The sequence below is a fragment of the Drosophila ficusphila genome, unplaced genomic scaffold, assembly GCF_018152265.1.
Source record: "Drosophila ficusphila isolate 14025-0441.05 unplaced genomic scaffold, ASM1815226v1 contig_414, whole genome shotgun sequence".
NCBI classification, from domain to species: Eukaryota; Metazoa; Arthropoda; class Insecta; order Diptera; family Drosophilidae; genus Drosophila; species Drosophila ficusphila.
The window spans coordinates 9,669,419-9,685,636 of record NW_025064328.1 but is presented as its reverse complement, the minus strand read 5'-3'; the positions used below and the strand labels follow the sequence as shown (position 1 = coordinate 9,685,636).

General features: G+C 39.6%; 7 protein-coding genes across 7 annotated transcripts; 1 reads left to right on the top strand and 6 right to left on the bottom strand.

Annotated features, from left to right (window-relative positions):
- Positions 1 to 289: 289 nt before the first annotated feature.
- LOC108086302 (glutathione S-transferase 1) lies at positions 290 to 1,109 on the bottom strand. The gene has a single exon (XM_017183193.2). The coding sequence runs from the start codon at positions 1,094 to 1,096 to the stop codon at positions 434 to 436; it is 663 nt and encodes a 220-aa protein (XP_017038682.1). The 5' UTR covers positions 1,097 to 1,109; the 3' UTR covers positions 290 to 433.
- Positions 1,110 to 1,544: 435 nt separating this feature from the next.
- LOC108086303 (glutathione S-transferase 1-like) lies at positions 1,545 to 2,368 on the bottom strand. The gene has a single exon (XM_017183195.1). It carries the CDS (start codon positions 2,255 to 2,257, stop codon positions 1,598 to 1,600), a length of 660 nt encoding a protein of 219 aa, XP_017038684.1. The 5' UTR covers positions 2,258 to 2,368; the 3' UTR covers positions 1,545 to 1,597.
- Positions 2,369 to 3,777: 1,409 nt separating this feature from the next.
- On the bottom strand, positions 3,778 to 4,512 carry LOC108086297 (glutathione S-transferase 1-like). The gene has a single exon (XM_017183189.2). The coding sequence runs from the start codon at positions 4,491 to 4,493 to the stop codon at positions 3,831 to 3,833; it is 663 nt and encodes a 220-aa protein (XP_017038678.1). The 5' UTR covers positions 4,494 to 4,512; the 3' UTR covers positions 3,778 to 3,830.
- A 1,163-nt stretch (positions 4,513 to 5,675) lies between these two features.
- LOC108086295 lies at positions 5,676 to 9,812 on the bottom strand. The gene is made up of 4 exons (XM_017183187.2): positions 9,087 to 9,812; positions 7,513 to 8,130; positions 7,320 to 7,342; positions 5,676 to 6,504 (listed from the first exon to the last, which is right to left on the bottom strand). The coding sequence occupies exons 1-4, from the start codon at positions 9,761 to 9,763 to the stop codon at positions 5,798 to 5,800; spliced, it is 2,025 nt and encodes a 674-aa protein (XP_017038676.1). The 5' UTR covers positions 9,764 to 9,812; the 3' UTR covers positions 5,676 to 5,797.
- On the bottom strand, positions 7,251 to 8,208 carry LOC108086314 (glutathione S-transferase 1-like). Its single transcript, XM_017183215.2, has one exon. It carries the CDS (start codon positions 8,181 to 8,183, stop codon positions 7,509 to 7,511), a length of 675 nt encoding a protein of 224 aa, XP_017038704.1. The 5' UTR covers positions 8,184 to 8,208; the 3' UTR covers positions 7,251 to 7,508.
- Positions 9,813 to 10,828: 1,016 nt separating the features above from the next.
- Positions 10,829 to 11,680, top strand: LOC108086304 (glutathione S-transferase 1). The gene has a single exon (XM_017183196.1). It carries the CDS (start codon positions 10,883 to 10,885, stop codon positions 11,606 to 11,608), a length of 726 nt encoding a protein of 241 aa, XP_017038685.1. The 5' UTR covers positions 10,829 to 10,882; the 3' UTR covers positions 11,609 to 11,680.
- Positions 11,681 to 13,699: 2,019 nt separating this feature from the next.
- On the bottom strand, positions 13,700 to 15,669 carry LOC108086316 (chitinase-like protein Idgf5). Its single transcript, XM_017183216.2, has 3 exons — positions 15,507 to 15,669; positions 14,882 to 15,442; positions 13,700 to 14,521 (listed from the first exon to the last, which is right to left on the bottom strand). The coding sequence occupies exons 1-3, from the start codon at positions 15,631 to 15,633 to the stop codon at positions 13,878 to 13,880; spliced, it is 1,332 nt and encodes a 443-aa protein (XP_017038705.1). The 5' UTR covers positions 15,634 to 15,669; the 3' UTR covers positions 13,700 to 13,877.
- Between the last annotated feature and the right edge of the window lie 549 nt (positions 15,670 to 16,218).

Here is a 16,218-nt window from a genome sequence, read left to right as displayed (position 1 = left end):
CCTACTTCGAAAAATCAACGATAAGTGAATTATTTTATTAAAACTCTGATTTGAAATTATACCATACTTCGAATATACTCCATTTGATTAATGGGTTGATTTTAAATTTAAAACTCAAATAAAAAAAATGAATTTTAAAATAAGAAAAATAAAACTCAATAACCTCTTCAAATGACAAAACCCAAACGGAATTTACATGTTTAAGCTGCCTAATTTGTGATTGGTTTAAAAATGATCATGTAGCAAACAAAATTTTAATAAATTTAAGAAAATAATTTAAAACCACTGCTCAAATTTATAGTGTTTATTTTCATTGTATTATCGACTGCCTTTATTTTTCTTCGAGTGTAGCTAATGACAAACAACTTTTTTAATTAGCTGGGGAATTAAAAATTGATGTCGCCACGCACCGGGTAATTGTGGGAAAAGGAGCTTACAGCAGGGTCAGCTGACCCTTCAGCAGGTCCACGTACTTCTTGGCCCCCGCCCCATTGGCCTCCTCGTAGTAGGGGAGCTCCTGGAGGCGCTCCAGCCAGGCGATGACCTTCGGATACTTCTCCGCCTCCAGCGGGATAAGAGCTGGCAAAGATGACGCTGTGGCAGCACAGCAGAAATCCGCAATGGTCAGGGTGTCCCCAGTAATATAGGGTTTGTCCCCCAAGAAGGTCTCCAGGTGACCATAACCATCCCGCACATTATCCGCCTTCTCTCGCGAAATCTCCGTAACATTGTTGTAGAAATAAGGAGCACATATATTACGAAGAGCCATAAACAAAGCACTGGCATCGAAATACAGCCGCTGATCCACATGAGCCCGCTTCACCAGATCCTTGGGATACAGATCGTCGTCAGGGGAGCCATACTTGCCCACCAAATAGCAAACAATGGCATGCGAATCCCAGATGAAAACTCCGTTGTCATCCAGCAGCGGAATGGTGTGCTGGGGATTCTTCTGCAGGAACTCTTCCTTGCGATGTTCCCCCGCCAGGAGATCCACCTCCTTGAACTCGTACTCCAACTTCAGGGCCCGCAGAGTCAACTGGCAGGACCTCACTGGCGGACTAATGTCCAATCCGTACAACACAATACCCGACATGATGCAAGCTCAATCAGTTGTATCAGCGAAATGATATTAAATCAAAGGCTTTTCGGATTATTTATACCTTTTTAGGGCTTTGGGTGCGTGCAAATTCAGTGCATCCCTCGCTACTTCTTAGTAACTGGGAATCCGATCCTGGGTGGAGCTCCAGTCCAAAGTACTCTACCATTCCCCAAAGCTGGAGTGGCTTTTTGTAAACATTACATGGGAAAAGTTGTATACATCTCAAGTTCACTTTGTTTTAAACGTAATACATATAGTTTAAAAATACCTACTTCGAATAATCAACGATATATTTTTTTTTAATTAAAATTATTAACGGTTACTTTGCAATTGAAGTACATATATGCATTTTGTTTTAAAGCAGCTATTTAAAATATTTTAAAAATATTTTTTTTTTTTGGCTAAAAGAAGTAAATCTCTCATGGGAAATCATATTTTCCAGTTAAAAGTTATTTTTATTTGTTAGGAAAGTACGCCCTAAAATATATAATAGTTTTAAACAATCGTGTACTTCTTGCTCTTGAGCCAGTCGGCGACCTGTGACATCCTGGATCCGTTGGCTTCCTCGAAGTATGGCAACTTTTTCATGCGCAGTATCCAATCCACCAACTTTGGATACTTTGCGGCATCCACATCAAGGAAAAGTACAGCAGTGGATAGGACAGCAGTGGTGTGGAAATCGGCGATGGTTAAATTCTTTCCGGCCAGATAGTCGTTGCTTTCCAGGAATAAGTCAAGGGTCCGGTAGACCTTTTCCAGGGCATCGAACTTGGCCTTAGGGATCTCAGTTTTACCTTCCCTCAAAGGAGCAAAGAGAGCTCGAGCTGTACTAATTAACACACTGGAATCGTAGTACAATCTCTGGTCAACGATGGCTCGCTTTTGGAGATCCTTGGGATACAGGGAATCGTCCTTGCCGTACTTGCTCACCAGATAGGCATTAATGGCATGGCTATCGCTGATATAGAATCCTTCGTCCTCCAAAGTGGGAACTGTGTGCAGTGGATTAATCTTGAGATATTCCGGTTTTAGATGATCGCCGCTGACCAAGTTTACTATTTTATACTCGAAAGGAATATCCAAGGCGTTCAGGGTTAGGAGAACCGACCGAACTGGAGGACTTGCGTCGAATCCGTATAGAATGAGTTTTCTCATTTTCCTATGTTTTACTTGATTTTTCTTCTTTAGGGTTGAGCTCTTTACTCGATAAAGTGTTCTAATGCTCTGCGGTTTTTATAGGCGGGCAGCTCTCTTTAGTTAAGAGAATTCCCCACACCTGCGGTGACTGAAAAGTCAGTCAAATTCGATGACATCAACCTATATTTTTTACTCTTCGAACTAGGGTTGTCGAAAATTTTAAAAATATCGTATCGATGATATTTTTTTTATCAAATAATATGATAATAATATTTCTAAATATCACCGAAAAATATCGATATATTTGATATTTTTGATATTTTTTGTGTTAAATAAAAAAATTTCCTGCCCACAATAAAAAGACAATAAGTTTCGGTAATTGTTTACAAGTGCGGTCCGGACTTCGAAATCCGTTGGCGGAAAGTGAAAATTTTGCACCGTTTTTTTGTTATTAACAATCCTTACTTCAGCATTCTTGAAAGTCTCCGTTATTGTCATAATACCTTCAAAGTTCGTGGACAGCTAAGAATGAAAACTAATTAATATATATACAACGTGTGTGTGCGCGTTTGGCGCCAAATTTCGGTGGTATGTGCGTAAGTTACATATGCACACATAGACAACGAAATCTGGCCATACGCACACATATCACATATGTACATTCCTTCTTTTGCGCGCATTTTGCGAAAATATTATTTTGCGCTTAAATTCGTTCACTTGAAGTCGCTTTGGAATACAAAGTAACCAAGACAAAAATATCAAAAAATATCAAAAAAATATATCGATTTTCCGATATTTAGGCAAACAAAAAATTACGATATAAATATATCATTTTAAAAAGAAAATATCGATATATTGATATTTTGATATATTATCAACAACCCTACTTCGAACGAACAGGTGGTTGGGGCCTCTGAAGTAAGAGAGCTTTTTTTGATGTCAGTTTTTTCTCCGGCTAAAGCTCTTACCTCGTACACTTGCCGATTTTTTATAAACATGGGATAATTATTCGTAGATGTTTGCTTATACTTTCTTTAGTAATCAAGGCATATTGATTAATCATTAACTAACCTTGACCCATAACTCAAAGGTCTTTTAAAACAAAATTTGTATGGCAAACTTGTATAATATAAAGGATACTTTTGTAAGTTCTAGAGAACAATACTTCAGCCAAACAAATTTACTTTAATTTTTTGATAAGAGAAACCTTTAATTAAATAAATTATCTCTTAAAACATTTTACAAATTTTCTCGTGCTGTGAAAAGGGTAAACAAACTGAAAATGAGTGAGCACAATGAAAAAAAATTGGATTTAATTTTTTTAAACAATTAACGTGTATTTTAATTTTATCTCTAAAAGTTCTTATCAATAAACATATCTTTGACAAACCATCTTTAATTTGACATGATAAGCTTGTTTGTCCCATATTATAATGCCCTATCAGCTTTGATAAGATTCGTATAGTTTTTCTTATCAACAAACAAGTTCCGACTGATAGTAAAGCATTTACGAATATGTTGTACGAAAGTCACGTGTGTTGTGTTCAATAAATATATTTTTTAACAATTTCTTTTGAGTTTTTAACAGGTTCTAAACAATAGTGAAGTTCTTGCTCTTGATGAACTCGATGATCTGGGCCGCTCGAGAACCGTTGGCCTCCTCGTAGTAGGGAAGAGCCTTAATACGCTTAACCCAGGCGGCTAGCCTAGGATACTTTGTGGCATCCACTGGGAGGAAGACCAAAAACCCAGTAAGGGCGGCGGTCACGTGGAAATCGGCAATGGTGAGGGTGTCGCCAGCCAAATAATCTCCGTTTTCCAGGAAAAGATCGAGGGTCTTGTACACATCCTCCAGATCGTTGATCCTGGACTTGGGAATCTCCGACTGGTTCTGCCAGAAGAGCGGGAAGGTAATGGCCCTTCCGGTGGAGGTTACCACACTGGAGTCGTAGTGCAATCTCTGGTCAACAATGGCCCGCTTCTTAAGATCCTTGGGATACAGGCTATCGTTTCTGCCGTACTTGCTCACCAAATAAGAATTGATGGCATGGCTGTCGTACAGATAGAAACCATTATCATCCAGAGTGGGCACGGTGTGCAGGGGATTCATCTTGAGGAACTCCGGCTTCAGTTGCTCCTTCTCCAGCAGATTGACGATCTTGTAGTCGAAATCTATACCCAGGGCGTGCAGGGTGAGGAGCACCGAGCGAACTGGAGGACTTCCATCGATTCCGTAAAGCGTAAGTTTTCCCATGTCGCTGCTGTTTCGAAACTGGCGAGTTTACTGTTAGTTCAAAGTCAAAACCTGAGGGTTTATATAGCCGCCGGTTGGTTCTCTTTACTAAGAGAGCTTTGCCTTGTTGTGATGACTCTGCACTTTAACACACCTTTGGAGCCCACACATCTCTTAGCCTTTGATGTATATCGATGAGTTTAGTTTTATGTATTTCGCAATGCTCTTTTGACGTAAGGGAGCTTTGAAAGCATTTCTATGTGTTTACTGGTGCCTTGGGACTATTATCATCTCAACATATTGGCCAACTCGACCCTTGGACTAATTACTGGTTCGTTAAGTGGTTTGGTACCATTTTTCCTTAAGTAATGAGTCACCTCGTTTTGGACAGCATGAATAAAAGAAGTACAGGCTTAAAAACACCGTATATTTTTTTCCATAAATAATATATTTATTTTATTTATTCATAAAATGCAACATGTGCAACAAAATATAAGAGAACTAGATATCCGTAGCCGACAATCGCTTACGTATTGGCAGGACTTCAGTTTATTTTTGAGCCACAAAAGTCCTTCCAGTAACAAGATAGATGGGCTTAAACAGGCCGTTCTCCATCAAAAGAAATCTTTTTATCGGCATTCTTCTTCTTTTTAGCACCTGATGAATAAACAAATGCTTATCCATTTATTCCCTTTTCATCATAGCTTTATGATACAGTTAACGTTAGTTTGTGAATCCTTAAGAAGGATTCCGTTAACATCAAGAACCACCTTCCTATAATATATTCTTTATTATTCTATTAAAATAATTGATTCAAGTGATTATATGCCAGGATATCGATGTTGATGTGTTAGTGATCAAAATTCAGTTTACAAGCCCGAAATTTACTAATGTAACAGCACTGTAAAACTGACATTATGCCATCACAAACACTCAATATTCATCTAAACCTCTGAACTACCCAAACACAGGAAAAAATCTAAATAAATACAAACAACCAACCACTTGTTTGCGCAGAGCTTTAAACTTTTCAACTTGATCTCTTCGAAATTATGCATACATTATACAAAATTTATTTTTAAATTGATCTATTGCTCTTTTGTTTACCTGTAGAAATCGAATTAAGAACCCCAAAAAAAAAATACCCGTAGTTAAAGCGTGCAAGAAAGAATTTTTTAAATAAAAATGCAAAGACTTATTTCCAGGAAATCATTTATATTTAAAAGCTAATTTTTTTAAATTTTGCATGGTGGGAATTATACATAAAAAATATATATGTGTTTTATTATTTTTGATGTTGGATTTTTCGTCTTTGGTGGGTCTCCTTAGGCCCCCAGCTTGGTCCACTTGCTGCGCAGGAAAGCGACATATCCCTGAACCGGGCCTTCATTGATCTCCTTGTAGAAGGGAATCTGGTTGAGGCGATCCAACCAGGCGGTGATCTTGGGATACTCCGCTGGTTCGATGTCGACGGCTGCACGCAGGCCACTAACAGTGGGTCCAACTGCTAGATCGGCCAAGGTTAGCGATTCCCCAACCAGATACGAGCTGCTGGCCAGGAAGGACTCCAGCAACTTGAGACCCCGGTGCACTGTGTCCAGTTTCTCCTGGGGCACCTCGGTTACCCCTCCAAACCAAAATGGTCGAACTATGTTTGATAGCCCGGGATAACTGACACTGGCCTCGAAGAACAGACGCTGATTGACGATCGCCCGCTTGGCCAGATCCTTGGGATACAACTCATCCGATTTACCATACTTATCCACCAAGTAGATGGCGATTGCATGGGAATCCCATAGGATGATCCCATTATCATCGAGCACGGGAACTGTGTGCTGGGGATTCTTTTCGAGGTATTCTTTGGAGAGGTGCTCCCCCGCCTGCAGATTGACCTCCTTGTACACGTAGTCCAAGTTCAAAGCCTTCAGGGTAAGTTGTACAGTCCTCACACAGGGACTCCAGTCCGTTCCGTACAAAATGATTCCAGTATTCGACATTATGTGTAGGTAAACCGGCGGCGATTCTATTACTACTGCGATTATGTCTTGTTATTATATACCGTTTGGTTGGAAGCTTTTTGCTGAGAGCTTTGCTCAACCGGCATGTAAAGATAAAAGCTTAGAGGTTTGTTGTTTTATTGTTTTAAAACCAATAAAGTATTATATCATCATTATTTGCTTTCGTTTTGTTTACTTCAAACAAAACGCTGAACGCTGATTGCAAAGAGTTGATTAGGATCGCTTTTTCCTTTTGCATAGAAACGAATGGGAGAAGAAGAAGAGTAAAATGCTGATTGTTCACAAAACGTAAGATCTTTTTTTTTTTGAAACCCTAATTGATTAAAGCTCAAATATGCTGTGTTGGTGTAGATAAAGACAGATAAGAAAGCATTTCTTCAGAGTACTGAACTAAGTGGTATCAGTTTGCCTAGTTGCCTAAAAAACTAATCAAGACAGATTTACAAACGAGGGTAAATAATTAATACAATTAAATTGAAATGAATTACCTTGTATTGTTACTGCCTAAATTAACTATACAGAAAAACGTACAATGATTTAATTGTAAACACCCGTTTAATGTAATTAAATTGATACAAACCAGTGCAATTGTTAGGTGTCTGAATGTAAAATCGCATCTATCTAGATTAGTATCAGGTATCTGAAAGTCAAGGCATGGGTTATTCTCCCATTGGATATTTACCTTTACATACCTTTATATATTAATATAATATCTATAATATAATAGTATAATAAAATAATATAATAATATGTATGTATGTATAGTTTTGAAGCAGATTGATAATTTAATAAGTTCTTAACAATAATTGGGTACTGTATCTTATCTTACCAAGCATGTTGCCGGAATTAATTCTAGTTTAATTAGCAATAAAGCTATTGAAAAAATTACAATTTAACAGATAAATCAAAAAATGCGTTTATTGACAAATATTTTTTCAGTGCACATGGTTAAAATATAATAAACATGTCAGTATTCATATTTTTTTATTAAATGTAACATATATCATGATATTATTGTTTACTTATCCCCCAGCTTGGTCCACTTGCTGCGAAGGAATGCGACGTATTCCTGAACCGGGCCTTCATTTATCTCCTTGTAGAAGGGAATCTGGTTAAGGCGATCCAACCAGGCGGTGATCTTGGGATACACTGCTGACTCGATATCGACGACAGCGCGAAGGCCACTAACCGTTGGTCCAGCTGTCAAATCGGCCAGAGTCAGCGATTCCCCAACCAGATACGAGCTACTGGCCAGAAAGGATTCCAGCAACTTGAGACCCCGGTGCACTGTGTCCAGCTTCTCCTGGGGCACCTCGGTAACACCTTCAAACCAAAATGGTCTGGCTATGTTATACAGCCCGGGAAAAGTGACACTGGCCTCGAAGAACAGACGCTGGTTGATCAACGCCCGCTTGACCAGATCCTTGGGATACAACTCATCCGATTTGCCATACTTATCCACCAAGTAGGTGGCGATGGCATGGGAATCCCATAGGATGATCCCATTATCATCGAGCACGGGAACTGTGTGCTGGGGATTCTTTTCGAGGTAATCTTTGGAGAGGTGCTCTCCCGCCTGCAGATTGACCTCCTTGTACTCGTACTCCAAGTTCAAAGCCTTCAGGGTAAGTTTTACGGTTCTAACACAAGGACTAAAGTCCGTTCCGTACAATACGATTCCAGTGTTCGACATTATGTGTAGTTAAGCCGACGACGGTTCTTTTACGACTGTAGATCTGTCTAGTTATTATATACCTTTTGCTTAAAAGCTTAAAAGCTTTTTGCTTGCAGCTTAAGTCAATCAGCATGTACAGATAAAAGCTCGGATGTTTGTTGTTTTATTGTTTTAAAAGCAATAAATTATTTTATTGTTTTTTGCTTTTATGTTGTTTACTTCAAACAAAACCCTGAACGGTGATTGCAAAGATTTCATTAGGAGCGCTTTTTCTTTTTGTATAGAGTCGAATAGGAATAGATAGTAGTGAAATAAAACGCAGGAACTTTTATTGAAACCCTAATTGATCAAAGCTCAGATATGCTGTGTGGGTGTAGATAAAGACAGATAAGACAACGTTTTATTAGAGAACATAAGCACTTAGTCGTATTAGTATGTCTCAGTTAGAGAAAATTTAAAAAGTTGATCAAGACAGATTTACAATGGAGAATAAATAATATTTAAAATTAAATTGATATACGTTACCTTGTATTAATATTGACTGGATAATATTTTTATGTATTCAAAACTTTACAATTACTCAATTATGAATAAAATTTACTGATATTGATATGAAATAGTGCAAAATATAATATTTAAAGTTGCATTCCCAAGTGAAAAATATTTATACACGTAACTCCTACAGTGAAAGGGTATACTGCGTTTGTTCTAAAGGGTGTAACAATTAAAAGGCCGTATAATGTAATTGATATCTATCGATAAAATGAAGCATTAAATAAACAATAAACATTTAAAAGAATTAAAAAATAAATTAAAAAATGCGTTTATTGGCAGATATTTTCTCAGTGCACATGGGTAATATTTTAAATATAATAAACATGTCAGTATTCATAGTTTTTTATTAAATGTATTGTATATTATTGTTTCTTATCCCCCAGCTTCGTCCACTTGCTGCGGAGGAAGTCGACGTAGGCCTGAGCAGGCGCCTCATTGATCTCCTTGAAGTAGGGGATCTGGTTGAGTCGTTCGCGCCAGGCAGTTATCTTGGGATACTCCACAGAGTCAATGTCAACTGCAGCGGGCAGAGCACTCACAGTTGCTCCAGCGGAGAGATCGGCGAGGGTCAGAGAATCTCCCGCCAGGTAGGGATTGTTGCCCAGGAAGGTCTCCAGCAGCTTCAGACCCCTGTGAATGGTGTCCAGCTTCTCCTGGGGCACCTCAGTGATCCCACTTATCCAGAAGGGACCGCTGACGTTGGCAAGACCGGCGAAGATAACACTAGCGTCGAAAAACAGACGCTGGTTGATGATTGCCCGCTTCACCAAATCCTTGGGATACAGCTCATCGGACTTTCCGTACTTGTCCACCAAGTAAGTGATGATGGCATGGGAGTCCCAGAGGAAGGTTCCATTATCATCGAGCACGGGAACCGTGTGCTGGGGGTTCTTCTTCAGGAAATCCTCGGAAAGGTGCTCTCCCGCTTGGAGATTCACTTCCTTATACTCGTAGTCCAAGTTAAGGGCCTTCAAGGTCAGTTTTACGGTTCGCACACACGGACTGAGATCCGCTCCGTACAATACAATTCCCGAACTCGACATTTTGCGTTGTTTATCCAACAGTGTTTCTTTTTAGACTGATCTTCTTCGCTCATATTTTATACTGTTTTTTTTTTAAAGCTTTTTTTGCTGAAAGAGAAAGCATTGAAAGCATGACAAGACAAAAGCTCTGACTCTGTCCTCTTCTTTTTGTTTCTAAGCCCATTATTAATCTTTCTATTATTTATTTCATCAGGAATAACATAAATTGCCCGTATGTTTGATGTTCTGGAACGCCTGCGGTGTATCTTTATGGTGGTGAAATATTGATATCAGGGCCTACCATAACAAAAGTCATATATGTAAGTACAAGTCATGCTGAGAACTTATAAAATTATTTCCCACTCATGGTATGAAATCTTGTCCCTTTTTTGTTGAACTCCTATCAATTTACATATAGTAAATATAAACAAGAATATAGTAAATATAAATATTAACATAATAATTATAAATATAATAAAATATGTAAGATTTATACATGCAGTCAAAAAACTCGAAAGTATTTACATACATTTTTACTTACTACTGTAAAATCGAAGTAGATTTAAATTCGAAGCTTTAAAGTTCTCGAAAGCGAATGCAAAGCTCTGGAACCCAATATCTTGGCCAAGGATTCTGAAATCACTTTCTAAACATCTTTGATATATTAACAACAATAAAATGATTTGTAAATGCATGCATATACAAATTAAATTAAAAAAATATAACAACTGTCAATTGAGTTTTTTTTTATTTAAGCGTTTTTATTTAAACATTTAACATTGTTAAATTATTATGTATCAGAGTGCGGTTTTTATATATTTTAATCAGTGGTTTATACCCCTGAATCCCCATTGGTTCTCCACCCATGATCGCATAAATCACGGGGACGTTGGCCAAATATTGGTATAGCTATAGATACCAGAGCGACTTATCTCGGGCATTAATAAACAATCAAGCAAAACTTAAACTTGCAGCATTATGACGTCTTTGTTATAGTTAACAAGAATCTAACTTTAGTATCTAATCTTATCGAGGGCAAAGTTAAGAATCAGTTTTCGTGCCTTGAGTCAGTTGTGGATGGCCCGTTGTCTGCCACGAATCTCAATTTAGCTAGCTGAAAAATCAAAAGAAAATTAGTTCATGATGGTGAACCTCATTTTATATGGAACTGAGAGCAGTCCACCGGTTCGGGCTGTTTTGCTCACCCTTCGCGCCTTGAAATTGGAGTACGAGTTCAAGACACTGAACATGCAGGCTGGTGATCACCTGAAGCCGGAAATGTTACGCAAGAATCCCCAGCACACGGTGCCCATGCTGGAGGATGGGGAGTCCTGCATCTGGGACTCGCATGCCATCATCGCCTATTTGGTGAACAAGTACGCCCAGTTGGATGAGTTGTATCCTAAGGATCCTCTTCAGCGAGCCGTCGTCGATCAGCGTTTGCATTTCGAGACAGGAGTCCTTTTCCATGGCATTTTTAAGCAGCTGCAGAGAGCTCTGTTCAAAGAGAACGCCACTGAGGTGCCCAAGGATCGCTTGGATGAATTGAAGGATGCCTACGGCTTGTTGGAGCTCTTCCTGGCGGAGAATCCCTATGTGGCTGGTCCTAAGTTGACCATCGCCGACTTCAGCATCGTAGCCACAGTGAGCACTCTGCACCTGAGCTACTGTCCCGTGGATGGGACCAAGTATCCCCAGTTATCCGCCTGGCTGGCACGCCTTTCCGCCTTGCCCTTTTATGAGGAGGACAATCTGAGGGGAGCCAGGTCACTGGCCGATAAGATCCGAGCCAAGCTACCCAAGCAGTTCGACAAACTGTGGCAGAAGGCCTTCGAGGACATCAAGAGCGGAGCTGGAAAACAATGAGGTGTTTTTAACTCGCCTTTCTTAACCAATTGTTGTTAAAATTAAAACTATTAAAATTAAAATGAGCTTCAATTTTTGGATTTCCTTTTTTTTAGGTTTGCATTAAAAGATCCACCATATAGAATAGTCAAGAGCGAATTAGATAACCGTTGCTTAGATAAATTGTGCTTTGGTGCCGGCGTTGTTTCAGATACGGTGCTGCAATAGCATGCACGGCATTGGGTAAGGTACCGCAATTGGGAAGGGTGCCGAATAAGTAGGCGTGACAGATTTTAAAAACACCAATCACTGCATTTTCATGAGTGGTCGCCATAAATAGTATAAAAACTGTGGGGAGTGGGTTTTCCCTGATAAATTAATATAACAAATTTGAGTTGTTTAAAATCCTAATTGTAAGGAAAAGTAAAAGTAGTGTACGGGTAACAACGAAAGTATGAATCAATATTGTACGATAAAACAATAACAAGAAAACAAAAGGTAAATTTACATTTTAACGAGAAAAGTCAAGCATTTCATGAAGTAACTTGACCTTAAACAATCCTTGATTGCAGCACATTTTTCTTCTTACCTGTACATGTATCTGTGCATCAACTTTATCTAAAGTGACTTCCAGTTGCGTGGACTGCATTTCCAATGGCAACGCAGCCAAAAGTTTACAACTTTTTTGCGCTCATTAAAATTATAAAATTTTCCCCTCCACAAAGCGACAGAAAAATAGAAGAGGGCAAGGGAATGAAAAGCGCAAAGTTTTCCTGCCGTGTCGTGCATGCTAAAGTTGTTAAATCATAATTAATTTATGACGGCGCCATCCGCTGAAGCAGCTAGCCGCTCAGCTCCCCCCGCCTTTCTCCCAATTTGCCTCTTATCTACACTCCGGCCCGAGAACTCCACGCCCCCCATCCTGTCTAGTCCCCAAAAGGGCCGCTCCGGCGTTTAAAATACTCTTAAAAAGGAGCCCAAGTCTAAATACCTGCGGGGTGAAGTCCATTTCCAACCCCACAAGTGTCCTTATAGAGATGCCAGCGTGAGCTGAACTCAACTCAAGACGAAACATAAACACTAACCAGCGTTTAAAACTAAGAACATTTTTAGCTTATAAAGGTGTTTTCAACAAATTGCCACGCCTACTTTTACTTCCACCAACTAACATAAGGACCTTTCAGCATTTCTGCTTATTGACATCCTTGGGTTAGAACTTGCTGATGTTTATAGTAATGAATAAACAGCGGGGAAAGTAGTAAAAAAGTTGTCACACAAAGAAATTATTGTCTGAGTAACGTGTATCTAAATACGAAAAAAGTTTAATCTTGTTTTTATTAAACGTTACTTACTATTTTTTATTAATTATTGGAAACTGTTAATCCCAGCTTAGATTTAAATATTTCGTTGTACAATTTTTTATGGTCCTGTTATATTTTTTAGCAAACTGTTGCAATATCCTTAAGCCGGTTTTCAGGATACCGTGACTTTGTGGGCATCTCAAAGACTTACCTTGCGTCGCCCGGTTTTATGCGCCTCATTGCAGCGGCGAAGGCGACGGCGAACGAGAGTGGTGGCAGGCAAACTAATTGGTTTAATTTCAACTTTTACTTAGGGCCACCCTGGCACCGGTCCACCCTCCAAAAAGCCACCCCTCGTCCTTGTGCCGTGAGCCACCACCCATCACCCACTCACCCACTTACCCACCCACGATGTCAGTGGCATTTGAGAAGTTTGCTTTGCTTTACGCTTCGCCTGGCACTTCACTTGCCTTCGTGGCGGGACGCTTTTACTTTTCCCTCTTCCGCCTTTACGGCCTTTCACTTTGCCGCCTTATTTCCTGCCCCGCCCCTTTGTTTTTCGGCTTAGAATCTTCTTTGGCGAGAGCCGTATTAATTTATCGCACTGTTAAGGAACAGGACTACGGAAGTGCTGGATTTATTTAAACATAAGAAATTAAAACTTTATTTCGGAGCCGTGAAATATTGGGGCCACATTTTCCCTTTAATTAAAGTAAATGGATTTAGAAGGTACTGGAGTATGAACAAATAAAACAAACAAACCAAACAAAAACAAAAGTCCTGAATACTATAAATTTTAAGAAAATACATATTACAATTTTAAACAATATTTATTTGAATGGAAAACTATTGAAGTTGTGCGTTTCAGAATTATTTTAAAAATAATGTACAAGATAACTTTATGTGCTATATTGTTATATTGCCGGTGGATCTTTAAAATATTGATTTGCGAAATTTTTTAAAAAAAAACTTGAACTTGAGACTCTGATTTAAAGTTTGAATTTAATGCTCCTTAGAATGGGAAACTTTTCGCCGGCACATTGACCCCGGAAGTCATCCAAAGAGAGGTCGTGGAAGGACACTCCGCCCAATCCCTGAGCCTGGACGAATCCTGCCTTGATGGCCGCCGTTGTGGGATCCTCGTAGCCAACCCAAATCCCGTTCTCTCCCTGGTCATCCGCTGCTCGATAGGCGTAGATGCCGAAACGCTTTGTGGGATCGCCCACCTTGCGCAAATGGGGCGTCTCCCGATCCTGCGGCTGCTGCTGGAGCAGCTCGCAGATCTCCGGCCAGCTGAGGAGTCCAGGAGTGGTGGTCTGCCTGCCACCAGGAGCAGCTCCATTGGCAGCCGGAATCGGTGGATAGCCGGTGATGCCTGAGTTGCGGGTCATGTTCCAGGAACGCCCGTAACTGGTCACTCCGACGTGCAGCTTGTGGGCACTGATCCCGGATGTCTGGTTCAGCCAGTACTGCACCTGGTACTGCACATTGTGGCTGGGCTCCCGGTCGTACATTTCATACAACGGCGTGGGCAGATCCGCAATCTTGGGATTCCGTTCCGGGGTCTGGAAGTCGTAAGTGCCCAGGTTGACGAAGTCCACGCGGCTCAGAACCGTGGGAATATCAATAAAGACTGAAAAATATAATATCACATGATACAAGTTTCTAAAATTAAATTTAAGTTTTTGAACTTCAAAAGGAGAAATCAGAATGGGATATTAATAATGTGGATATTATTATTGTTATTAATGTGGACGGGAATATATATACATTATGGGGTCTGAGGAGTCTGCGTTGAAAACTTCTGACTGAAATTAAAAAACCTTTTGCTCTGCATGGGTATAAAAATAAACAAAACATACTTTTCCCTCATACTTTTCCCAATTAAAATAACATTTAAAAATATTAAACCAATCGTGTTTATGGTTGATATAATTTTAAAAACTTTAAATTCTGATTCTAAGTACATATTTCTGTCCAAGTCTGTACTTACGTTCTGCTGAAACATGGGGCAACATGCTGACAGTGAGCAGTTGGCCAGCGCGTCTCAAGTCCGATTGAAGCTCTCCAAGGAGGAGGGCGAACTGCTCCCGATGCTCCTGTGCCTTCTCATCCACCGAAGAGGAGCTAAAGAGGCCGCGGAAGGAGCCCCACACCCTCTTGAGGACACCCTGCTGCACTTTGGGCTTGTTTTTGGGGAACTGCCAAGCAAGGTCGAGTCCATCGAAGCCAAACCTGTTGAGTTCCGCCACCACACTCTCCTTGAAGTTTCTCCGGTGCTCCGGCAGTTCCAGCAATCTCAGGTACTTTTCACTATCTGCCACGCCCTCGGAGTTTAGATCATGATCTCCGCCCACCGAAAGGAGAAATCTAACGTGTGGGAACTTCTTACGAAGAGCTGTTATGTGGCTGTAATGCTGGCGATCATGGGTCAAAGTGGGATCTAAACTGTTTATTCTGAAGGTCTGGTTATCGATTCCAGCATAGCCGTAAACCAAAAAGTTGCAGAAATTCAAGGCGGGCTCCAGTTCGGAAAGTGACATTTGAGCTGGACCTAATTAGAAGTGATAACCTCTGAGCTTTTTGTCACACAAAGATTAAAAGCATTCAAAACTTACCTTCGCGCACAAAACTCTTGGAATCGTAGAAACAAACCAATTTTCCCACTTCTGCAGATATAGAATGCAAGTTGGCCAGGAAACTACACAGCAGTAACCCTAAATAATATATATTTTTAGCTTTCATAATGCTAAATAGATCTATTCAGCTTTGAGTAACTTTAACAACTGATTTCGCACGGCTTGTTTTGATTAACCAGAGTCAAAGCTTTGTTCAAACAAGCAGCAGAGATAAGAAATTGTTGTGATTAGTGCTGCGACTTTATGTTTATATTATGTGCCTCTTAATAAATTAGGGTGATTAATAAAAACACCTAGAACACTATGGTATAAAATAGTTCAGCAATGAAAAACACAGAAATTGTAATGCTGAACGTATTTTCACTAGAACTACAAAATCTATTTAGTTGGGAAACACTAAGAAGCATGCATACTTTTTGGGGCAAATATTTCATTGTGGAAAATGTATATTTGTGGCAATTTTGTTATTTAATAAAATTTGTTACGAAAGCAAATTCAGGTAAAACTTAGTTATAAAAATTGAACCAAAACTTTATCCCCTTACGATTTTTGCACAACATAAATTTCATTATTATACTTATAATATCAAACCACTATTACGACACTCCAACCACCTAAATCATTTGGTAAAAATCTCTTCCAATTCTGTAAGCAAAAAATTTTAAAATCCATTGGGACTGACTTGTCCTTC